Source organism: Calliphora vicina, chromosome 4, assembly GCF_958450345.1.
Source record: "Calliphora vicina chromosome 4, idCalVici1.1, whole genome shotgun sequence".
Classification (NCBI taxonomy): domain Eukaryota; kingdom Metazoa; phylum Arthropoda; class Insecta; order Diptera; family Calliphoridae; genus Calliphora; species Calliphora vicina.
The window spans coordinates 21611841-21638985 of record NC_088783.1 but is presented as its reverse complement, the minus strand read 5'-3'; the positions used below and the strand labels follow the sequence as shown (position 1 = coordinate 21638985).

Genomic DNA, 27145 nt, shown 5'->3' with positions numbered 1-27145 from the left:
TTTCATTTGATATATTTTTTGGTTAATAAGAAAATTATAAAAATATATTTATTATAATTAAACACTTTCCAACCGAGAGTTAGATTTGTTGTATCTATTTGGTGAGACCAAAGTAGATAATTAATTATTTGTTACACGAAATGTAACAAATAAAATTCAGTTTTATATTGATTAGTAGCTATCCAAAGAAATTGGAGTGTACTTACTTATTTGTTGTGCAATTCTATATGAGAATAAAAAGGGGAGATTTTTGTAGAATTCAATGTAATTGTATGTTTTAATTTTATTGTGGTTTGTTGAAATGTTTGTTGTTTTATTTAATATAAATGTTTGTTTTTGTATAAATGTATGGTTTTAAATTCAATGTTTTTTGTTTATAAACTTTTTTTTTTTATATAAATGTTTGTAAATGTTTTTTTTTTTTGTTTAATATAAACTATAATTTTTTGTGTATTTATATATGTATAAATGTTTGTTTGGTTGATGTTGATTTATTTGTTCGTTGTTAATCGACGACTGGACTTTTTCTTCGTTACCGCGTAAGCCCGGCTTGAGCCGGTTTTACACGGCTGCTGAATTAGTGGCCGATGCCACTCAGTCGAGGTCGATCAGAGGGTTGTCACCCTCATTTGAGGATCGATCCTCGACATGGCGCCCCCCTTGCACTGGTGCAAGGTTAAGGGCCCCTGTCAGTTGGTCTAGGGCCGAAACAATTTGTTGCACCAGTCCTTGGGCATTCTGAGTCACGCCGGCTATTTTTATTATTATTATTTTGTTGTTTAGTTTTAGTAAAGAAACAATAAAAATTAAAAGAATACAATTAGAATTCAGCAAACTCTTTGGCGCACTTTTCGGTGCTTGAGATCCGCAGCGCCTCTTCCTCGTAGTCATCGAAATTACTTGTATCGCCGGGTCCTTTACACCGTGGCACAAATGGAGCCTCGATTTTCTTTTGGAAGATCGCTATCCAATCTGTGGATGCAAACCATTTCTGATTTTTAATATCGTTAACGCCGGCCTTCAGGTTGCCATAGCGTTTGGTTAGATCGACCTGCAACAGGTTGCGCAACAGATCCTTCAGATCGGAGCCAAAGTGTGAGGGGAAACGCACCTTACCCGACACGATTTTCTCGTAAATCTGTATGGGCTGGTCGGCAAAGAAGGGTGGATAGCCGGCGGCCATTTCGTAGACGAGCACACCGAGGGCCCACCAGTCGACGGCCTTGTTGTAGCCCTTCGAGAGAATGATCTCGGGGGCGAGGTATTCGGGTGTGCCGCAAAGAGTCCAAGTGCGGCCCTTGACCTTTTTGGCAAAACCAAAATCGGTTACCTTGAGGTAGCCCTGTGAGTCGATAAGCAGATTCTCCGGCTTCAAATCGCGATATATCAAGTCGAGATAGTGCAAATACTCAAAGGCGAGTACGATCTGGGCTGCGTAGAAGCGCGAGTGGGGCTCCGAGAAGCGACCCACCTTGCGCAGATGCGAGAACATCTCGCCGCCGGGCACATACTCCAGCACCATGTAGAGGTTGGAGTTGTCCTTGAAGTGGTAGCGTAGGGAAACCAAGAAAGGAAAGGAAATGGCCTGCAGAATACGCTTCTCGTTGAGTGTGTGTTCGACCTGCTTCAGTTTGACGACCTTCTGCTTGTCGAGTATCTTCATGGCGTAGTAGTCTTTTGTCGGCTTGTGTTGTACTATCATGACGCGACCGAAAGAGCCCGTGCCCAGTGTCTTGATGCGTTCAAAGTCATCGAGACAGGCGGTATTTGTGGGATTGCGGCGCCATTTCTCCTCAAACTCCTCTTTGGCCTGTTCGATAAACTCCTTGACGGTTTCGGCAGCGTCAACCTTCTTGTTGGATGTAGTGGCGTTGTTGCCCATTTTCGAGATGGTACCGGTAAGCGCTGATAGACGAAAGGTTGCTGTGGTAGACACTTGTGCGTCCGAACTATCGCTGGCGGCTGTGGCTGCCTGGGCGGTAGTAAGTGACGAAGTTGAGGACGAGTGTGGACCTGTAGGCGGAGTTATTTTGGTGGATTTCTGCGCTCCGGCAACAGGATGTAGCAACGACGACGAAGACTGCGATGGAGATGTGGACGACGCCTGCGGCCGAGCAGTGGCAGAGTCCAACTTATTGGCCGTCAGCGATGGCGACGACTTGCTAGACGACGCCCCTGGACTGCTTGGCTCAAGCTGCTTGGCAAGCTGTGCGGACTCCTGCTGCTGTGTGGTCTTGTTGTCCTCGCCCGCTGCACTAGAGTTGTGAGGAGTTTTTTTCTTTTTTAAAAAGCTCAAAATATGTTTCGCAATTTTGGAAATTTTTCAAAAACCCCTGTGACACAAAATGATGGTTTTTCTGCTTGTTAGCTTTGCTTTTTGTTTTTTTTTCTTTTCAACAGCGGACTGAGGACAATCGCTGTTAGTTTCAATTATTATTTGTAATTATAATTTATTGCGGAAACTATTTGGTTTTGGTTTTTTTTAAGGAAGATTTCTTTTGTTTATTGTGTAATTTTTTTTTTAATTTTCTAATCACTTTTTAGCTTATTATTTAATTTATTTTAAACACTGTTTTTCTTAGTTGTTTTAACTTTTTTTCTTTTGTTATAAATTAAACTTGTTACTTGTTAAATTTATTAGATTTCACTGAGTTGTATATAAAAATGATGTGCGACTATTTTATTGCAACTTAAAATTAAATACAATAATTTGTTTTGTAATTAATTGAAGTTAATTATATTTTCTTTTGTTGGTTGTAAATTCTATTCAATTTTTTTTTTCTTGAATTTTATTTAGTTGGAAAAAAATTACACTTTACAAATCCGCGAACCCGTTACGACATGTCAAGCTTCGGAATACAGACAGAAAACTATAATTTTTTGTGTATTTATATATGTATAAATGTTTGTTTGGTTGATGTTGATTTATTTGTTCGTTGTTAATCGACGACTGGACTTTTTCTTCGTTACCGCGTAAGCCCGGCTTGAGCCGGTTTTACACGGCTGCTGAATTAGTGGCCGATGCCACTCAGTCGAGGTCGATCAGAGGGTTGTCACCCTCATTTGAGGATCGATCCTCGACAATAATATATATAATAGTTTTGTTTTATTTTAGTTAAATTATATTTGGATTTCCACCTTTTTAATATATAGATGCTCGTTAAACTGATATTAGGAAGTGAGCCTTATATGGGAGCTATGACCAAATATAGACCGATCGTCACGAAATTAGGTCGAGTGATTTATGTTTACATTAAACTTATTTATGTTGAATTCTATGTGGATAACTAATTTTTTAAGAGATTTATGTTCGTTAAAGTGATTTTTGAATATGGGCTTTATATGGGAACTATGACTAATTATGGACCTATCATCATGAAATTATGTGACATGACTTCGCTATATATAAAACTTATTTGGAACGAAATTTGTTAAGATACCTATATAAATTAAATATTTCGGAGGATATTTGTATGGGGGCTAGGCTTCGTCCTTAAATTCCCAAGTTTTGTTTGCATCTGTATTGCTGATTGCCTTGCGGACTGCCTTACGATTTTTTACATATAATCTGGTGTGACGTTACACACTTTTGAAAATTAATATAAAATTAACCTATTTTTTTTCTGTAATTAGTTTATTTTATAAACCTTTGTTTAAATACAAAATTTCACGCACTTGCGATCGTCAGCGTAGAGATAAAGAGAATATACCATTGTTTGTCTGGCGTGACGTTATCTTAAAGTATCATTAAAAGCAAATCAAAATTAACCGTTAATTTTTATTCGTTTGCTCTTTTGGATTTATATTACGGTAGCTGTTGTTATATCAAAGGTTTTTCGGTAAGAGTGCTTTAGAACAATTACTACTAGAAATATAAATTGTAAAGAGAATATGCCCTTAGAAATAAAACACAACTGACCAAAACTAAGACTTAACTTTGTGGACCGGTATCTCGCCATCGCAACTCAGGAAAGCTTTGAACTCTTTTATTTAGTTAATTTTGAATATTTATCTTAAATAATTCAAGAAAGGAAATACTGTTGGTTAACTTTTAATTTTTCGGTCTGGGTGGACTTTTCGCTGAAAATGCCCATATATATCCTCGAAATGGCCAATTTAAAATCGGTCCCTACGCTAACCTATAATATGTTGAACTGTTATCATCTATATTTTCAATCGTCATTTAGCGTTTATTCCTAATACGCATTTTTACAGGAATTAAAGTTGAAAGCAAGTGCAATTCAAGCCTTGAATTATAGTCAAGCAGTTGAATTACAGTTGATTTACACTTTGTTTCAATAGCATTCTCCAGTAAAAAGGAAACATAAATTCAAGACTTAATTTTTTTGTTCGAAACATATTTAATTCTTCAAATATATCTCAAATTTTAAACATAACTACGTTGGTATTCAAGTCAACTTCCAACAACATTTCAAGTGCTTGAAGTTTTGAGGCCTTTGTGCCTAATGGGTAAGAACCATTTTTTAAAATTCTTGAAATTTCTTTACTATAAAATTTGAAAATATAAATTTTTGAATCATCTTTTATGATTTTTTTTTACATTATTGGGTAAAGAAAATGGGAGCATAGAAAGTGCAAAATAAGGGAGTCCCTAATATACCTACATACGAGGGTGTTTCAAAAAGTCAGTGCTTTTATGAATGAAACTCAGGTTTTTTTTATAAAAAAAAATATTTTATTTTTCAACGTCTCCTTTGTCCAACGTTTTTCCAATTTTTTATTCCTTTTAAAAAATATCATTTATAGATGTCATCAAAATAGGTATTTTTTGTGAAAGATTTCATTGTTGGAGTCAAACATCTTTCCGCCGAGTTATTTCATCAGGTTTGGAAACAAAAAATAGTCACTCGGGGCTAAATCCGGAGAATTTTTGCCGGGAATATTTTTTTCAAAATTCCAGTGAAATTTCGGGATTTTTTTAAAGTTACAATGAACAAATGAACAGTTGTAGTGAATAAATTTGCATCGATTCCATTACATACATTCATTCTTTTGGTTCTAGCAACAGATATTCAGTTGGTAATAAAGTATCGCAGTTTAAATTATCGAAGTTTTGTCACCCATCTAACATTTTTTAGCAGAAAAATTCTGTCATTAAGAATTACAAATTCTATGGATATTCATATTCAACAGAAAATAATGGCAATAATAATGTTTATATATTTTTTGGTTTAAAAAACACTTAAATTTACGAGTGTGTCAAGACTTGTCAAATACGGCTATTTCTTCTTTATTTTAAAAAGTTATAATTTTAAAAAGAATCAACGACATTCAGTAAACCACTTTTTTTTGCCTGTTGACAGGAGCTGTATTGCCCTTTCAGTTAAGAGCCGTTAAATTCAAAAAGTCGCGGACTTATTGACCCACCCTCGTACATATGTACATATGTTGGCCATCACATTTACATGTCCATATTATTGTCTCTCATTTGAAACGTATGTCTTTATATGTCTGCGTACACATATGGGTGTAACAATGATGTGTCCTGTACGAGAGAATTAGTTGAATAAGAATGAAAAATGTTTTTTAAACTGTCATTATGTATACATATGTGTGTATATGTAAGTGTGAATATGTCAGTTTGTTTAAAAGATTTTAGTGTCATTTATTTCTAGTTTTTTCTCTCCTACGTTTTGAAATGTACATAAAAATAATGTTAAGATTTTATTATATTTTCTTTCAGAAAGTTGCAAGTAAACTTGAGATGTTAAAGTTTATTTTAGGTTTTTCCTAAACTTAAAATCTTTTTAAAAATATAGAAGAGGATTTAATTTAATCTAAAAATGTGGTTTTTGTGATATAGGTGTTTGAATTTTATAACTTAGGAATTAAACTTTTGAAAGATATGTGATTTATTCACAAAATTTTAATGGACATATTTTTTATCTTTCAAGTAAAATCAGATTTAAGTTAATAATTCATAATATTAAAAAAGTACCATTAGAAGAAAAAGTACCAATTTCCTATTTCACTCTTGAACACCCGACTATTTTTTTCTCCATAACCCCTCTTCCCTCTCATATGGGCAATTCCATATCATCGTACGTGACATTTTGCAAAAATAAGAGTATCAGAAAAATAATTTGGTCTTTATGTTCCATATATTTTAAAATAATAAATAGATCTTTCGAAACATTGTTGTCCAATATATCGAGCGAAATAAGGGAATATCGTATGTGACATAAAACGGAAGTCATTTTGAGGTATATGTAGAAATATGCGAGAGCCGATGTGTTTCTTTTAATTTCTTACACTAAACGAAATATTTTAGTGTAAGAAATTTAAATAAAAACAATCTTTGGATGCTTTTATAATAAATATGTCACGTACGGTATGTCACGTATGATAGTGACATACCGTACGTGACAGATTTTTCTCTTATATAAAAACAATATACATATCGATGGCTTAATATAAAAAGGCCCTAACTCGTGTTTTTTTAAGGTGAGATTTTTTTTTACCATTTATCGAAATAAACGAAAATCTGGACTTACAAAAAACACGAGTTAGGGCCTTTTTATATTAAGCCATCGATATATTCTGTAAATATATGTATAGAATAACTAAAAAAATTAATGGTAAATATACATTCGGTTTCAATAAACAATTTTATAATAGCAAATAAACAAATTCATTTCATATTAAATGCTAATGTGGAACTTGGGTTTTACCGCAATTTTAGCCTAAAACATGTCAATTTAATTAAAAAATTAAATATTGTCAGTTTAAACTATTAGTTTTGCCAATAAAATGTTGTAATAAGCTCTAAATACTTACACATAGTAATATTTTAGTATTTTCTCCTATTCAAATCTTAAAAAAAAGTTTGAAGGGTTTTTAGGTTTTCAGTCGTGGTAGTCGTTCTCTTGGAATTGCCCATATGGATTCCACAAAGCATCACCATCTTACTGTTCTAGTTCCTGGAGTATTTTGCGTCTCCATGTATTCTTAAGCCGACCACGGCTTGTTGAGCTTTGAGGATTCCACTCTAGCGCCATTCTTGTTATTCTGTCAGGATTCTTTCTGATAGTATCGCCGATCCACCTCCATTTCCTACGTTTTAGTTGTGTTGGTATGGGTTCCTCGTTTCAGAGATCCGAATTGCTGATGTTGTTATGCCAGAATATTCTGCATATGACTCTGAGGCATCTGTTGATGAATACCTGCAGCTTTTGCGTGATGGTGTTCGGTACTAACCAGGTTTCACTTTCGTAAAACAGAGTAGAAATTACAAATGCGTTGGATATTCTTAGCTCGTACATTGCTCTGATGATTCGAATTATTTTCTATGGTACACCTTTTCTTTTCAATGCTTTCCATATGCCAATCCTTCTGATTGTATCAAAGACTTTCATGAAGTATAAGAACAGTAGGTACAGGGGAGTACGCCATTCTAGGGATTGTTCTATTATAATGCGTAGGGTGTTGACCTGGTCTACTTATATTTCTTAACTGCCCGTTGGCGTCCATGTAACCTGTTTTTGAAAAAGTACCAAACTGTTTAGCCGGATTTGTTTACAAGATATTTGAGTTATTTATACTAAAAATAGATTTTTGGTATAAAATATAAGTGATCACAGATTGATTTGTATTCGATTTATCTACAACTTCACACTCGAGATCCAAATAGTTAATTTTTGTATGTCATTTGGCTGAAAATGAAAATTGGCTTGATAATTGAAATGATACAAGTTTTGTTTAAATAGATTTACGTATCGTAGTGGGTGGCCATAATAAAATATTCCTATGTCTATTTCAATTTGTAATATAACTCAAATCTTTCTTAAGTCGACTTAGGTGGTTATTGCTTATGACCACATATATATTTGTTATTATACCCTACACCACCATAGTGGGGAGGGTATTATGCGTTTGTTCAAATGTTTAGAACGCCCAAAAATATTGGTCTAAAACCCACCTTAAAGTATACCGATCGACTTAGAATCACTTTCTGAGTCGATTAAACGATGTAAACCTTGTGCGCAGAGTACAGGTCTGAATTTTGAAGATATTTCGATCAAATTTGGTACATATAATTTTTTCGGCCCAAGCACGAAGCCTATTGAAACTGGATGAAATCGGTCCATTATTTCACGTAGCCCCCATACAAATGTCCTCTCGAAATTGGACTTTATCGGTCATAAATGTTTAATTTATCTATGTATCTACACAAATTTCGCTCCAAATAAGTTTAATATATACAAAATTCATGTCACCAAATTTTGTTACGATCGGTCCATAATTAGTCATAGCTCCCATATAGACCCGCTTCCGAAAATCACTTAAACGTGCATTAATCTCCTAAAAATGTTGGTATATACACAAAATTCAACATAAATAACATTCATTAAGACATAAATCACACGACCTAATTTCATGGTGATCGGTCCATAATTGGTCATAGCTCCCATATAAGGCCTACTTCCGAAAATCACTCACGAATATAAATTATTGATATTTTAAAAGAAAAATGTTTTTGCTTGGTGTAGGGTAGTAAGAAAGTATGGTCGGTAAGAAAGTATGGTCTTACTGCTATTATATATATTTTTTCAATTCTTATTAAAAGTATTTGAATGACAAATATTCTGTGATAAAAAACATCACTATTTTATTAGGTTTCAAGAAGAGTCGGGCTAAATTTGAAAGGTATTTTAAACTTTTAAATGTTTGTGAATACAATTTTATTACACTTTGTCTAACAATGGTTATAAATCAGTTTAAGTTTGAATTAAGTAATTCGATGCTCTGATTGAATATCATAACAAAACTTTGTGATCACTTGTACCATTAAAAATTTATAAATTTACGCTAATGATGTTAGATTTCAATATCTATACCATTGTGGCAATAACTGAAAACATACAGAGTAGCCTTTGTACTTAACGTCCTATATAAATTAAAAATAAAATAATGAATTGTTTGTTTGTAGTCATTAAAAACTTTTCAAGGATTATTTAATAAAGTGTTCAATACTAGTTTGTTTAAACCTAAACACCTTTTCTTTTTTTCATTTTGTTGATTTTATCTTAGATTGTGCGCCCGATTAGGCTGGTGTCCTTATTTTAAGATTAATGTTTTTCTTTTTTTGGGTTATTTTTTACGTTTAAGATTTGGCTGAGTCTGAGTTTAATTTAAGAGTTTGATTGTTTTATTGTGTGTGAATTTCATTGCTTTGTTTTTGTTGACTTTAAAGGAAATTCCCAAAATATTTTTAGATTATTTATCTTGTACTTGTGTTACATCAATCAAAAGCAGGTTATCAGCTTTGTTTTAATAAATATTGTTTATTTTTTTTTTATTTTTTTGGCTAGAGCCAAATAAACTTAACCTTTTTGTTTTTAAATGACCTTGTAGGAATGTCTTCAAGTCTTGATTTTCATGTATTTATACATAAATATTTACGTATGAGTGTTTTCAAATTATATTTACGTATGTGTGTGACGGCTCATGTGAGTGTGTAATTAGGTGAATGTGTCTTATTTTTATGCCTTATAAAACTCTGAAAAAGTATGTATAATTAAATTTATTTTTTTTTGGAAACAAATTTTTATTGCTCATACGCTTAGTTGAACTAAGTAGCTGAACATAATTTTTATTACTCATACGCTAGAGTAGTCTTATATTTCTTAATCATAATGAACATGTTAATGAACATATTTTGAAGTTCTTGTGTAATATTTATTACTTCATGTTACATATTTAAAATTCAATTAATATTAATTGCTCTCCGGAATTTTTATAAATCAGTTACAATCTGTGGCATAAAAAGGATGGAGAAAAGCCTTTTTAATTTAAAATGCTTTCAGTTTCATGTGAATATGTTTAAACTCTTTTAATATTGAATAATAATTTGCTTAAGTTGTGATATCAAAATTAAGGAAAAAGCTGTTTTGAAGGCATAGACATTATCTCAGGAATAAACTTAAATATTGTCAATGGCAGTATGACCAACAATTTACTTCTACTTTTAGTGATGAAAAACTATCCCAATCCGTTGAGTTCCGGTAGTTTTTCGAATGTAATTGTGTTCGTAGTAAGCACCAAAATTAATTTGAAGGTCGTTCAAATACAAGTAATTGTGCCGGAATTGAAAAGAAGTTATTGGGTGTATGACTTAAAGATGAGGGACATACAATAGATGGCGTATCATTTTAACAAGGGTTTTCTTTTTAATAACTTCTATGACATTTTGAAGCGTAAATTCCCAACAAATTTAGGTACTATAAATTGTAAATTCCTGAAACATTTATTATAAATAGTAAAAAATAAACTTGATTTATCTACTAAAATCCTGCCACACTTTTGTAACTAAAGAGTGATATCGAAAAAATCTAAAAAAAGAAACCACTAAACCTACAGTTTTGATTTTCTGTTATTTGATTGAAATTATTGTTACAACTTACAAGAAATATTATTTTTATAGTTCGAATCAATAGTAATGAATTTATGAACCTTTTCCGGAAACCCTTCCATTAAGGTTTTTATAGTGTTTTCTGTAATTTTGTTCAAATAGGTAGTCCATCTCCATTTCAAATCTACCACACTTTTGGACACCTTTTGTGTGCTCTTGAATTCTCTTTTAACAAGAGCCCAATATCTCTCCACTGACCTTAGCTCCGGGCAGTTTGGAGGATTTGCCTCTATTGGTACAAATAACACATTATTGTGTTTGTATCACCTTTATAGACCTTGCTTACCATAGTGACAGGATATTAAATGAGGCCAAAAATAAGTGGACACATTAAGAAGTCTTATGAATGGTAGCATCCTTTTTTGTAAACATTCATTGATGTAAATTTCGGTATTTATAGAGCCCTTTGCAACTGCATATTGCTTGCCATGCCAAGGAATTTTTTGGGAAGTTTTCTGCTTTTGGGTCCTAAACTTTTCTACAACATTTTCTCGAGCATCAGCAACATAAAAATATTGACCCAGAAGCAGTGAAAAACTTTCCAGGACATACGTTTCATCATCCATTATGCAGCAGGTATATTTTTTATACCCTACACCACCATAGTGGGGAGGGTATAATGCGTTTGTGCAGATATTTGTAACGCCCAAAAATATTAGTCTAACATCCACCTTAAAGTATACCGATCGACTTAGAATCACTTTCTGAGTCGATTAATCGATTTTGAAGATATTTGGATGAAATTTGGTACATATAATAATATTGAAACTGGCTGAAATCGGTCCATTATTTCACCTAGCCCCCATACAAATGTCCTCTCGAAATTCGACTTTATCGGTCATAAATGTTTAATTTATAAATGTATCTCCACAAATTGCGCTCCAAATAACTTTTATATATACAAAATTCATGTCACCAAATTTTGTTACGATCGGTCCATAATTAGTCATAGCTCCCATATAGACCCGCTTCCGAAAATCACCTTAACGTGCATAAATCTCTTAAAAATTTTGGTATACTCACAAAATTCAACATAGTAAACTTTCATGTAGACGTAAATCACACGACCTAATATCATGGAGATCGGTCCATAATTGGTCATAGCCCCCATATAAGGTCCACTTCCGAAAATCACTTAAAAATATAAATTATTGAAATTTTAAAAGAAAAATGTTTTTGCTCTTTTACTTAGTGTAGGGTCGCGCTTGTCCGACCATATTTTCTTACTTGTTTTTTATAAAATTTGACTTCAATTTCCGTGATCTGTCTTTGGCCTCTAAATTTTTAGCAGAGTTCCTGTCAGAAACTTTTTGAGCCTTGTATGTTTTTAAACCTGCATTGGCTTTAACTTTTCGTATCAAATAGTCCGAGTACTGAGCTAACCGGATGTGTTGGGAGCTCTTTTGAAAATTCTTTCTATTTATTTGTTTAGAAACATCATGGTTTTCTATCAACGGACAAGTTCTCCCGATACTTTTTAATGAAAGTGGATTCAGTTTGACGGCTGACCTTTGATTGTTAACTTTTTGTAGGACCAAGTTGGGTTTTGTTGAAAATATTTAATAAGTTTAGCAGGCACTTTTTCTCGTCACTCATTTTAATCAGATTAACAACAAATTTACATAATTGACATTAAACATAATAAATGACATTTTACAAAGGACTGATCAAAAACAAATAATACTTGGGTTAAAAATTTTAAGGAAAAACATGTGTTAAGGTTTGTTCTAACTCACTCCTTAAGTACTGAAGCTTCAAAAAGTATGGCCTCTTACTCTACATAAAATTAAAGAAAAATATTTATTTTGGATTCAATTATTGTGTGTCTTTACTTTTTTTTATCCGAATGCTTGTCCAATGTGTATGAACAGTCAGCTATTTTGTTAAGGTTTTTTTTTGTTTTTATTTTTCATTCAACTTCAATTTGATTGTGACTGAAAGTAAATATTTTGACAATAAAATAAAAATGAATGACATTTTCTATAAATACACACAAAAAAACAAGGCAAACAAATATGTGTATTGAATGTTTAACCATTAAGTTTTTGTTCGCCTAAATAAACAATATATAGCTGGTTTTTTTTAAGTTTTTTTGTTCAATAAATACAAAAAAACCTTTTGGCAAAGGTATAGGAAGGTGGAAAAGATATTTAAAAAATGCTTTGTTAAACTTGAGAGATATTTGACAAGAGATTTAATTGTTTCTTTATAGCAATAAAGAAATGTATGTCTTTCATCAATACTATGTTATTGATTTAGTTACATTTTTAATTAAATCTATTTCATTTTCAAAGTCTTATGTGTTTAATTTCCCTTTTTTACAATTCAAATTTAAAATCTTGAATTAACCCCTTTAATTTCTTACCCAGCATCAATTTAAATGTCAGCCCAAAAGTATGCTAAACAAAATGAAACCAAATCTGTTTGCTAAACAAGGCAATAACAAGGCTTTGGTAAACAAAAACGAAATCAACACAAATAGATATCTACTGTTGTAATTTGAAAATGTTCAAAAAATAAATTATAAACTTCTATTGTGCAAAATGAGTCCTTTTTTTTCATTAAGTGTCATATGACAAATAAGTGCTACTATACACATGTCGAAAGGTCTATAAAGTATTTTGTTAATTTAGCAGATTGAAACATTATTTGGTTGAAGTGCTGTTGTTTATTCTAGTACTTTAAAGCTTTTATGTGGTTTTATGCCGCAAATATTTAACTTGTTAGGTTTCCAAAGAAAAAATAAAACAAATCTCAAGTTATTTTCTAAAATAAATACAAAAATGTATGAATATGTATACAATAAAATTGTTGTTTAGTTTTCTCAAGATTTATTTGATTAAACAATAAATATTGACACAATATTTTCATAACAAAAAGAAAGTTTGGTTGCTTATACTTTAATTCTGCCATAACAACAATAATTTATTTATATAGTGTTGATTTTGTTTAGGTTCTTGAATATTCTTTGAATCTACATTTTAACCACAAACAGCTTGTAAAACTTTAAGCCAACTTATTGACAATAAGAGAGTTTGGTTCTACAAAAATCACACCCTTTCTATAAATCCTTTATAATCATTAATCATTTATAAGTTTATTTCACACAATTTGCTGTGAATACATAGTTATTTACATAGATTAGTACAAATAGATCGGGAACTCTCCTATTAAAGACCTAACTCAGTTGTTAAAAACCTAAGTGGTAACAATGCATAAGTTATAAAAACTATATAAATACAAAAACAACACTTGTATGTGTACATTTTTTGAGTAATGTTTTTGCTTGAATTTTTTTCTAGTTTCCGCTCTATTTAAATTTTCTCTATGGTTATGTACATATATTATGAAATTTACCATGGCAAATAAATTGCTCATAAACTATTTCTGATTTGAAACTTAATAAATATGCAGATATTAGAATTTGTGAAAGCATCTGTCAATAAAATTTACCTCAACAATGGATTTTCAATTTTCCTATTATTTTGTAATTTCTTATTATTAATCAAGCAGAGTATGGTGTTCAGAATATGACAGTTTGATTGTTAAAAGAGTTCGAGGAATGAAATCAAAAATTCTTTTACATACATATGTCTCAAATTACAGCTTAATTAATTTGAGTTTGTTAGAATTGATGGTTTTAGGGAATTCATGTTAGATTTTTAAGGTATTTTAAAGAAAAATTGGGGGAATGTGAAAGACAAACAGATGTATTCAAATTGGATATACATACCAGTAGAGTTCTGGAAAATTTTAATAAAAAGAAAATATGAAATTCGGGGAAAATCTATATTAAATATTTACGACAGATAGTAATTATTGTAACAAATTCTTTAGAAATTGACTATATATAGTAAATTTACTAAGGAGAGAGCTCGAAAAAACCTCAACACACGGTTTTCCTGTTCATAATTCAAGTATTATTTGATTTTTATACCCTACATCACCATAGTGGGGAGGGTATTATGCGTTTGTGCAGATGTTAGTAACGCCCAAAAATGTTAGTCTAACACCCACCTTAAATTAAAATCACTTTTTGAGTCTGGTTGGCTGTCCATGTAAACCTTGTGCGCAGAGTACAGGTCGCAATTTTGAAGATATTTCGATCAAATTTGTTACATATTATTTTCAACCCAAGGACCAAGCCTATTGAAACTGGCTGAATTCGGTCCATTATTTCACCTAGCCCCCATACAAATGTTCTCCCGAAATTGGACTTTATCGGTCATAAATGTTTAATTTATACATGTATCTCCACAATTTGCGCTTTTATATACAAAATTCATGTCACCAAATTTGGTTATGATCGGTCCATAATTAGTCATAGCTCCCATATAGACCCGCTTTCGAAAATCACTTTAACGTGCATAAACCGCTTAAAAAGGTTGGTAATTCAAAATTCAACATAAATAACTTTCATTAAGACATAAATCACACGACCTAATCTCATGGTGATGGGCCCATAATTGGTCATAACTTCCATATAACGCCCACTTCTGAAAATCACTCAAAAATATAAATTATTGAAATTTTAAAAGAAAAATGTTTTTGCTCTTTTATTTAGTGTAGGGTATTATATTGTCGGGCTTGACCGACCATACTTTCTTACTTGTTTTTTTATCAGTTACCTTTGGAAAATATATAATTTATTATGTTTAATGTCAATTATGTTCATTTGTTGTTAATCTGATTAAAATGAGTGGCGAGAAAAAGTGCGTAAATATTTTCAACAAAACCCAATTTGGTTTCACAAAAAGTTGGCCAAACAAGGTCTGCCTTCAAACTGATTCCAATATTATTAGTAGCGGGAGAACTTGTATGGTTCACACGATGTTTATAAAGCCATTAAATAGAAAGCATTTTCAAAAGAGCTCCCAACACATCCGGTAGGAGAGCAGTCCGGTTAGCTCTGTGGTCGGACTATTTGGTACGAAAAGCTAAAGCCAATGCAGGCTTAAAAACTCTGCTAAACATTTAGAGGTCAAATACAGAGCATGGAAATTCAAGTCTAATTTTATTCTAGAAAATTTTTCACAGCTTCGGGGTCAATATTTTTATGTTGCTGATGCTCGAGGAAATGTTGTAGAAATGTTTACGGCCCAAAAGCAGAAATTTTTCCAAAAAGTTCTTGGCATGGCTAGCAATATGCAGTTGCGGCAAAATAAGTCAAACATTTGTTACAAAGGGCTCTATAAATACCTAAATTTACATCAATGAATGTTTACAAAAGAGAATGCTTCCATTCATAAGACTTCTTAATGTGTCCACTTATTTTTGGCCTGATTTGACATCCTGTCTCTATAGTAGGCAAGGTCTTGAGTGGTACAAGAACAATAATGGGGGATTTGTACAGAGAGAGCCAAATTCTCCAAACTGCCTGGAGCTAAGGCTAGTGGAGAGATTTTGGGCTCTTGTTAAAATAGAATAAAAGAGCACCAAAAAGGTGTCCAAAAGTGTGATATATTTTAAATGGAGATGGACTAACTGTTCGAACAAAGTGACAGAAAGCTCTATAAAAACCTAAATGGAAGGGTTTCCGGAAAAGGTTAATAAATTCAACACTATTGAGTAGAACTATAAAAATAATATTTTTTGTAAGTTGTAATAATAATTTCAATAAAATAAAAAAAAAATAAAAACTATGTATGTTAAGTTTTTTTCGATCTCACTCCTTACACCGGTTATGAGATGATAACAGCTTTTCCTTTAATTTTGCTACTACATTGTAAGCGCTTTATTATTTGAGCCTTTTGCACACCCATTAAAGAACATTTTAATGTACAAAAGCTTTTCCCCATCCATTTTTTGCCGCAGGTTATTTACAAAATTCCTTGAAAACAATTAATATTAATTGATTTTGTAATATGTAACATGAGGTAATTAATACAATACAAGAACTTCAAAAAGTGTTCATTATTATTAAGAAATATAAGACTACTCTAGCGTATGAGTAATACAAATTATGTTTTGCTTTTTAGTGCAACGAAGCGTATGAGTAATACAAATTTGTTTGAATAAAAATATTTAATTAAACATATTTGTTGCGAGTTTTGCAAGACACATATCGTAAAGATAGTAAATTTTGGAGAAATCCATAGATCATTCATTTTGCTAATATTGTATGCCAAATATGGACTTTTGTATAAAAAAAAATTTAAAAAAAAACAGAAAAACTTTTATTTTGCTGTTTGGTCAAAATCAAAAGGGTTTTGTCAAAACTATGAATGCACTTTTATATGAAAATATTCCCATGTATTTATGTATATAATTTAAAGAGGACATAATGACCTTACACTTGGATACAGAAGCAAATGAATATTCCACAGATTTACAATGCATGAATACAAAAGCTTACATGCTTTATCGAATGTAGTCATTTTATATTTGTGACAAATTTTTAGAAAGTCTAAAAATAGGCATTTTATCTTTCCTGGAATGAATGATATATAAATAAGCTAAAAGGTAGAGACCTGAAATTTGGAATAAACGTTCCCCTCTCTCTATGTAGATCCGCTAAGAAGTGATTTTTGAAAAAACGGGTAAATTCGGTAACATATCTTCTAAAGTAATGTAGATACAAACAAAATTTAAAATGTATATTTTTATCTACTTAACAAATTAGCAGTCACGATATTGGTACTTTTTTGAAATTCGAACACTTGAGGGGAGAAAATGGGTAAAAATTACGTTTTGGTACTGTTTTGGTTCCTTGTGTATCTTTTAAACCAATAAATATAAAAATATTGGGTATATGACTTAAAAATGCGGAATTTTTTAAAATTCACTTACGAGCTCATATGCTTCTGGTTATCGTACTGGATTCATTTTCCATAGCATGTAATGATCCAGTTTAGAAATGATTTTCTTTTATATCATTCAAGCAGCATTTCGGACATCGTCCTTCGTCTTTCAAGGTATATCGGCTTCAATTCCTATGGTACCCAATTTTTATGCTTTTGGATGAATACTGCTGCTTGCAAATGTTGATTGTTTTGATGTTTGAGTAGCTCCCAATGATTTTCAAAATCTTGAATTTTAAAACAATCTTCATGGATTGATGCCTCCAATTCTTGGTCTTCAAACTTTTTTGGTTGTCCTGGGCCATCATTGTCTTCCGTGCTAAAATCACCACTTCTGAACAGCACAAACCATCTATCGCATCTTGAAACCGATGGAACACATTCATCATAAGCTTCGGTGAGCAATCGGTGTGCTTCAGCGGCACTTTTTTCAAATTAACCCACCGTCCTTTTAAAAGAACGGGAAAACCGGGTTTGTGCGTGCATTTAAATGCACATTTTTTTAAATTTTCATTGTTTATTACATGTTATGAAGCTTCTGAACCTTAAAGCGTCAGCTGATGAAAGAAGTTTCTCGTGGTTTAATTGTATATTAGGAATTTACGTTCCGAAATAAAAATTAAAATTTCCAAAAAAAAAAAATCCAGCGCTATCTGGGTTAAATAAGTAAAGCAAAACTTCCCTCACTTGGTACAAAATTCGACATATTCGAAGTAAAAACAAACTTTGTTGTTTGCACTATAATGTTCTATAACTAAGTGAGAATAAATGATAGATATGTACACTTCAAAATGACATATAAGTTATTAAAAACAAAAACCGCGTTCAAAAGATTCGCCGTCTATTGTAAATCGCTCATTTATATTTGGTACTTTTTGGAAATTTGTAGTGTGGGGTAAAAATTGTTGTTGTTTTTGGTACTTCCTTTATAAAATTTTTTCTATAAATTGACAAAGACATAGAAATATTTTATTATGATACTGAATATTATTTGAGTAAAATTTATATCATGTTATCGTGGAAATATACATATTATTAAAAATAACGATGTCCAACAGATTGAGACTTTTTGATTGGAACAGAATAGGTACCCTAAAATTCTGAGAGGGAACAAAATTTTAATTTGTTGGTCGAAGGGAGCTTTAATTAAATACAAATAATTAATGTCTGAGATAATTCTTATTGTCAGAGTTATATTGTGGAATTTTATGGGTATCATTTTTGTGGAAGATCTTAACCCTCTAGCTCCTGTCTTTAGGGGTCAATTAGACACTAAATCAAAAAAAGTACTTTCAAAAAGGACATTTAAGGTTTAAAATATTCTAGAAAATTTTTTGCCGGAAAATTTCAGTGGGGGCTGCCAAAAATACCAAAGTTGTAAAAAAGCTCTTTAGCTTATTTAGCAAAATTACACTACACATTTTTTAAAAAAAATAACCAAAAATCCTAGTATGATCCGAATGAGCTGACATTTAAAATATATATAGTTGTTAAGGGAGAACTAGTGCTACTTTGTTGTTCTTCAAATGGTACTTTTTAAATTTATTATATTTATTAACCCTAGAATCAGGAAATTATAACCTGAATCAGCTAGAATCAACAATAAAAGAAGGTACAGGTACTTTTTTGTACAATTTTGTTTGAAAAATTTACTATACCTAGTAAATTGGAGAGAAATTTTCTATATCTAGAAAATTTTTAAAAAATTCGTGATGTTTGCAAAAAAAATATTAAATTTTTAATATTTTTCTTTTAACAGCAAAGTTTATTTGAATTTAAGCATTTTGCTATTAAATTTCGAAAAGTCACCTTTACTAATACCCCCAAAATGATTTCCAAAAACTAAACTGCCAAATAATCCTGCATCATGTGTCTCATGCCAAAAGTATTGTTAACAAATACATTTTTTTTTGTTAGTAAAACTTGACTTAACTAACATTCAAGTGTGTTTATTTGTTGGTCTTTTCTTTCGTTTCTCTCTAATAAAGAGCCCTTTTCTTATACATCATTAACTTTAGTTCAGTTTCACAGAAAATAAAACGAAAAAAAATCATAATAAATCATTAAATTTAGTTTTTCTACGTTTCTGGTAACAATACAAAATAAATTGTTACATGAAAATCAACACTTATACAGAATGTTTGGCTGGCTTCGAAAAAAACGAATGTATTTAACACTTACAAGAAAACTTCAGCAAATATAATTACAATGAATTGTTCAGCAAAAAAAGGTATTAACGTATTGTAATAAAGTATAAAAACTTGTTTTTTATTCAGGCAAATTTGCAACAAATGTTAGTTTGGGTCCCGCAAAAAAACATAATAAAACATTTAAGACAAAAATAACTAAACATTTTTTGTGAAGTTTTGTTTGTTTGTGTGAAATATTACATGTCAGAAAATTTGCCAAATAATGAAGTTTTCATACAAAAAAAATAAGCAAATGTATATATTTGAAGTTACGTGGTCATATTTGGTAGAGTTTTAGTTTTTCCTCGCTGTTTTAGTATTCTGTAATCATATAATTTCAAGTACACTGCCCTTGTAAATTATGTGCAAATAATGAATTTATGTAAAAACAACATAAAAGGGAATATTTATAACTATTTGGCTGAAAGCACACCAACAATTGTTACAAATAACAAGTAAGAGTGTTATATAATTTAAATAAAATATTAAAAAAATGTTTGTTAAAAAAAAAAATTAAATAAAATTTGGTTCAAAAACAAGTAAGAGAGCTATATTTGGCTGTTCTTTACCAAAGATAAAGATTGAAAATATATTTTGGTGTAACACATTTTTTTGCTGAAAAAAATGTCATTTTGATCCAAGTCCTGCAATTTTTTTATAGGCCCACAAAGATTTGGGGCCTCGTTGTCAATTTTGCAAAAAGAGACCATTTTCTCAGACTCATATCATGCAAACCGTTCATAATTTTGATTTATTTTATCATAAAGAATAAAAATTGTGAACATATCGAGCACTTAGCGCCAAATTGTCGTAAGCGAAAAAACACAAATTTTACAGGATTATTTTTTGATTATTTTGAAATTTATACATAGAATTAAAAATGTTATGATGCGATATAATATAATTTCGTTCAAGCTATTTGCTTATTTTTCAAAAATATTTATAACTTTCGACAATTAAATATTCATGGAATACTTTATTGAAAAATATGACAAAAACTGTTTTTTATTGAATTTTTGCATAGATACAAATTTTTCGAATTGAAATAAAATTTTTATTTATGAATAGTTTTTAATGAAATTTTACAGATATGTAGATTTTTCTATTTAAAATGGAAAAATAAAAATGACATTTGAAATTTATTATCAACAATCCCGCAATTCCCAAAAAAAATTTGAAAAAATCCAAAAATGGGAATTTTTAGTTTTTTGGGTCGGGGTTATCGGAACCCTTTACAAAATAATTAGCAACATATTAGGCCACCTAAAATTGGTTACTGTATGCGATTTTAGAATTTTTGCCCAAAAATTTAATTTTACATAAAAAATAGGTGTTTTTTGAATGGACCTGGTCTTCTCGGTAACAACAATTTTTTAGTACCTAATTCATTTTGATTTAATCTTATAATTTATTATGATTTTAAATTTTGTAAATAAATAAATTTTTTATTTTTTTTTTCATTTAAAATATTTTATGAAAACTGAGCTTTCAGAAAGTATATATTCCTTATACATCCTCTTAGAAATTTTTTGCGACAACTTAAAAAGAAAAAAGTACTTTTTTCCCAGAAAATTAGCGAAAAATCGTCTTTTTAAAATTTTTTAAATTTGAATGCTTATAACTTTGGACTTAATCATTGTTTTTAAACAATTTTTTTCTATTTGACACATAAATGTGTTGTTACCCCAACAAACGAAAACTGGAGAAAATCGGAAAATATTTGGACCCGCTGTTCAAAAAACTGGAAAAATTTTTAAAATTTAATTTTTAAATGCGTAACTTCCTTAGCTATAAGAGATATTTGACAGCTAGGATAAGGTTTTTTATAGTGCTCCATAAGAAGATTATATGTGTGTTATTTTTTTGAAATCGGAACAAAAACGAATAAATTGGATCGTTTTAAAAATATAACATGCTCGAGGTGTCCTACTTTAAGGACCCTTGGCCGCGCCCCCGGTGGGCCCATGAGGTCAAGGTGCAAAACTTAAACTCGACAACACTTTTTCTTTGCGCATGTGAAATTTCATTCAAACCAATCTAACCATTTGGAAGTTACAGATTTATTTCCCTCTTTTTTTCGATACCACTGTGTGTCGTTTACAATAAAATTCATTTCCCTCTATAATTTTTAAGTTATTAACAATTTTGATATTCTGAGAACGCTAAAACATCAGTCGTTACATAAAATTTTAATTTTTGCAATAAAAAAAAATTTTGAAAATGTCGCTTACGATAATTTGGCGCTAAGGGCTCGATATAAAAAAACTTCATCTTCAAGATCAAAATCGCAAAAAACTTTAAAAAAAAATCGTTTTTCCTCCTGTTCACGCCCATAGGTATCAAACCTTTAAAAATTCAATGAAACAATCAATTACAAAAATTTACTTAAGATCTTAATAAACAACTTTCTAGAACATATGAACTTCCTAGGAATGATTCTTAACACCGTTTAGGTAGGTCAATATAAGTAAGAAAAAACTATAGGAATTAAGAGTTTTGGGCCATAAACTATTAAATTATTATAAAATAAAGAATACTTTTAGGCAGCTTAAAAAATTTATTTAGAATTTTTTAAAGTTATTTGCCAATTTGATCTTGAAGATGAAGTTTTTTTTATTTTATAGTTCACAATTTTTGCTCTTTATGACAAGGGCTACAACTTTGCCTTAGAGAGTAAATCAAAATTCCGAACTGTTTGCAAGATATGAGCCTGACAAAATTTTCACTTTTTTGCAAAAATGACACCGAGGGCCCAAATCTTTGGTGGCCCATAAAAAAAGTGCATGACTTTGGGCAAAACCAGGGAGACCAGGTTTTTCTTTTTTTGGTCTTTTATCAGGTCCATAGGTTTCCATAATTTCCATGACTAAAAAAATTACATACACACAGTGTTAGTTAGAGCATAGGTTGAAAAATGCCCAGAATATGCTGCCAGACACTAAACCGTAATAGTCCATCATGACAACGCTCGGCCACATGTACTGAGTACTGAGAAAGAAGAGCTTCATAGTCCAGACCGTGCCCCGTCTGACTACTATTGGTTTCTATTGATGCAGAACACTATCTCTGGTATACGCTTCACTTTGGAACAGATTACTCGATATTGGCTTGATTCGTTGTTGGCCTCAAAATATAAGCATTTCATTTCGTGTGGAAGTCATATGTTGCCTGAAAGATGGGAAAAGGTCTTGGCTAACAATGGCCAAATGTTTGAATAATTTTATATTCTACAAATGTTAAAATTTTAGATTTGCAAATATCTGAACTTTTGACAACCGCAGATTTGAATTCGCTGATGTTAGGCAAAATAAATGCTACCTGTTTATTTAACTAATGGCGTTTTCTTTTCTGGCATAAATGATGCCTTTATTCTACCTTTAACCCTTTTCTGTGTTCTTTTCTAAAAAAATGTATTTTGGTAAGAGTATAACGTGTTCTTTTCAAATAATGTTGCCCTAAAACCCCGAAGATATGCCACACGTTTCACCCTCAATTTTATCAAAGGGTTAGAAATGCAGCACTTTTTAAACAGCAAAATGTATATTTTTACAATATTTAGAAGGTATATAAAAGAAAATTGCATAAATGGTAATGGTTTTTGTTCTATTGTGATCGTTAAAAATGTAAAACATTATGAGGGTATGGGTAATCTTTAATAAATGGTACAAAATATGTTGGCAACATTTTGTATCAGAAAAGAAAACGCCATAAATTTAAAGTTATTTAAAGACTTTCACTATTAAACACAAACCAATAGTTCTCACATTAGTTTCATTTAATTTCGCTTTATAATATTTTTATTTTAGCATAAATTTCATTTAATATGTACTAGCACGATATTCTTAAGAATTGCCTTTTATAGATAAAGAAAAAAAAATTCAATTACATATATAAGAAATCACTTACCAGGAAAGTGCATAAAATGTCAAACATAATGTTGGTTTTCTTTTCTATTTAGTTGCGTAACATTTTATTATATTTTATGATTTCCATTTGTATTTTATAGTTCTTATTTACTGCAATTTTCATTTAACAGATATTCCAGGAATATAAAATGTAAGCAAATAAATGAAAATACTATAAATCTATTGTGGTTTTTTAATATAAAGAAAAGTGAGTAATGTATTTTCATTAGAAAGGTAAACTAGAATTTAAATACAGTGAGTGAAAATTTAAATATTAAATAGGTATTTTTTTGAAATGTGTGATAAAAATTGTGGTCACAATAAAATATTTATTTAATACAATCAGATATATGATTGCTGCAATCATTTGAATTGTAAGTTTAATATATTATTGCTACCACAATCATATAAATAATTACAGTGACCATAATATTGTTAAAAAAAACTTGTAATAATGTTGAAGTGGTTACGGTAAACATGTACAACTATATTTTTTCTCTGCATGTATAGTTAAAATACTACAGTTTCCGAGACCCATTATAACTTTGCTAAATTCCTAACTTAAGCAGATTCTCTTTAACACTTCTTCCAAAAAAAACATTGCCTGTCAAAAGTTTGGGAAAATGCAATAACTTTTATTCATTTTTTTTATTATTATTTATTGGCCCAGATAAAGTTTATGAAAAATTTACAACATTTCATAGAATTTTGTTTTAATCTTTTAAAACAGCAGCAAACACAAAGAAAAAAAAACGAGAAAATTAACAAACAAAATATAATAAAACACAAATGAACCCTCATCATAACTGGACTTAAAAGACACATCACTAACATGCAACATATTGGCTGTGATGCACGAACCCGCCCACAGGCCAAACACCACTCACTCATATTCCACACAGTGTACGAGTAAGTAAGTAGTCTGCTTTTGTATTTAAATTTCCCTAGAGAGGGCACTAGGCAGGCCGAGTGCTTGGTGTATGTGTGATATTAAAAAGGACTGTAAGTAAAAATCCCTCATCAATTATTTTGCCATCAACAATATTAAACCTTAAAATGTACATGGACATGCACTCAGATCCCAGCAGTTCTAGGAGAGTGGGAACTAGTTACTTCAATAGTTACGTGACTATTTTTTTTAACACATGCATGTCCCAAGCAGGGGGTCATGTCTGCCTGATAGCGGTCCAAATTAGTTAATGCATTGGATTCACATACTGGTTACATAGCGTCAGTTACCTTACTAGCTACCAAACTGGTTACTTGATCAGCTACATAACTAGTTATTTTAACATGTACGCACGCATAAAAAAAGTATATGTAGTTGTGCATGTTTACTGTAACAATTTCAACATTGTTACACGTTTTTTAACAATATTATAGTTACAGTAACTATTTACATGATTGTGGTAACCATAATATGGTTAATTTACAATTAACATGATTGTATCAACCATATATATGGTTACAGTAAATAAGTATATGCTTGTGACAACCATTTATATGATGAAAGACTTATCATGTTATGTTGCTCTCGGCTTCTGGATATCATAATCTGAAAACAACATATTATGATAGAATTATTCATCATAAATATGGTTGTCACAAACATATATTTGTTTACTCTAATCATATATATGATTGGTACAATCATGTGAATCGTAAATTAATCATACCATGGTTACCACAATCATGTAAATAGTTACCGTAACTATAATATTGTTAAAAAACGTGTAACAATGTTGAAATTGTTACAGTGAACATGCACAACTATATTTTTTCTCTGCGTGCGGGGCTTATTGAGCTCAAATAGTCAGCTAAAAAGACATATTATAGACAGTCTAATAAAGGATTACTTGTAAACAAACCTTCCTCCTACAACTCTCCAATGGATTGCTTTCCAAAGTGCAGTACAAAATAAACGTTTAAAGTGACTTCACTCTAGATTACTAAGGAACACTAAAGTGACTATTGACTTCATGCTATGTTGCATGGGATATCAGTATACTTAAGCAAAAATAAAAAAAAATAAATTGTATGAGAATTATATCAAAACAATTTGTATAAAACCAGTTTATACGAATTACTCACAAAATATTTAGAGTGACTAAACTCCAGATTACTTAGAGACACTTAAGTGACAATTGTCTTCATGCTAGATTACCAGGGATGTATAAAGTAACCAAATGTCGTATCTCTGCTCTACAAAAAGCACATACATGTCAAATGACCAAAATATTTAAATTGAAGTCAGCCAAGTGATAAGACATTTGTGACAATTATTGCCTTTAAGGGATACATTGACTACTTGCTTAACTGCTGGGATCTTTTTGTAAACGTACATACAAACAATACATATATTGTGGTATTTATATGCTTTTATATATATAAATAAATATATGAATGTTGGTGTATTCATATATTTCATTATTATATGAAGAGCTGCTTTATGAAATATTGTATATTTCAAGAAAATTATCTTTTTAATATCCAAATGTCCTTACGACAAGTACATACCGAAAGCACTCCTTAATAACTAATACATGTTTTATTTAACCATATACGCTCAGCGCCCACGGCATTCTTAGATTTATTTATTGGGTTTGTAGTTCTTTTCTTGGCTTTAATATTTATCAAGAATATTAAGTGTTTGGCTTAAAATTCTTTGCCTATTTACTGGTCATTGAGACGTAAAAAGCTCTTTATTTATAGATAAGAACTTTTGAGGAAAGTGGATGAGTTTTTTTTTTATTGTTTAAAGATAATATTTATTTTGTTATTTATTGTTGAAAGGCGAGAGTAGATTTTTGAAAGGGAATTAAATACTAGTCAAATTTCCTTCTAAAGTGTTTTTAAGACTGACATAAAGGTATATATGGAATTATCTAAAAATATCCAATTCATCTAGATGATTTCTTGGACAATTTTGACCCCAGATATAGCAGAGTTAAAAATGTACTTTCATAAACTCTAAATAAACAAACTGAAATTAAATATTAGAAAATAGGCAATGTGTTTTTAAGAAAAAATCCGTCCGTCCCCACGTTAACCCATTATAGGTAAATCCGTTAAAATTTAAAATCGAAAACAATTAAGTTTTTTAACCCCCATTAACACGAAACCTGGTTAAGCGTTAACTAACAGTAATACTGTCGGTTAAAATTATTTTTGTATGAAAACTGTCAGTATAACTATTAGTAAACACATAACCAGACTTCGTGTTACTGGGGGTAATTCAATGATATTTTGGTTAAAAAAAAATTTGAAAATGTAAAATTTGGAATTTGAAATTTTATAATTTGTTTATAGATATGGGCAATTCCACGATAATGACAACTACTACTGAAAAAACCAAAACCCTTGAAATTTTTTTTCAAGATGATTTGAATAGGAGAAAACACTTAATTGTTACTATGTAAAAGTATTTAGAGCTTATAACAACATTTTATGGGAAAATAATAATTTAAACTGACTACATTTAATTTTTTAATTTAATTGGTATGTTTTGGACTAAGATGGCGGCGAAAACTATGCTCCCAATTAGCATTTAGTATGAAATTAATTTTACTCTGATAGTTTTTTTGCTATTATCAATTTGTTTATTGAAACCGAATATGTATATATTTTCTATTTATTTTTTTTTAGTTTTAGTTTATATATTGTTTTATTATAAGAGAAAAATCTGTCACGTACGGTATGTCACGTATGATATTAAATTTTATTTATTATAAAATTATCCAAAGATTGTTTTTATTATACCCTTCACCTTCGTAAGAAGGGTATATATAAGTTTGTCATTCCGTTTGTAATTTCTACATT

The 27145-nt window shown here is 30.6% G+C and overlaps 2 protein-coding genes across 2 annotated transcripts in view; one reads left to right on the top strand and one right to left on the bottom strand.

The window, feature by feature from the left end:
- Window positions 1-27145, top strand: part of LOC135959037 (putative mediator of RNA polymerase II transcription subunit 26) — a 147260-nt gene that overhangs the window by 41938 nt on the left and 78177 nt on the right. The window lies entirely within an intron of this gene.
- Window positions 762-2830, bottom strand: LOC135957470 (cAMP-dependent protein kinase catalytic subunit 1-like). Its single transcript, XM_065508219.1, has 2 exons — window positions 2813-2830; window positions 762-2591 (listed from the first exon to the last, which is right to left on the bottom strand). Exon 2 carries the CDS (start codon window positions 1880-1882, stop codon window positions 821-823), a length of 1062 nt encoding a protein of 353 aa, XP_065364291.1. The 5' UTR covers window positions 1883-2591; window positions 2813-2830; the 3' UTR covers window positions 762-820.

Bases quoted from the DNA above. Each gene is read 5' to 3' on its own strand.
- LOC135957470 (XM_065508219.1), bottom strand. From the start codon at position 1,882: ATGGGCAACAACGCCACTACATCCAACAAGAAGGTTGACGCTGCCGAA.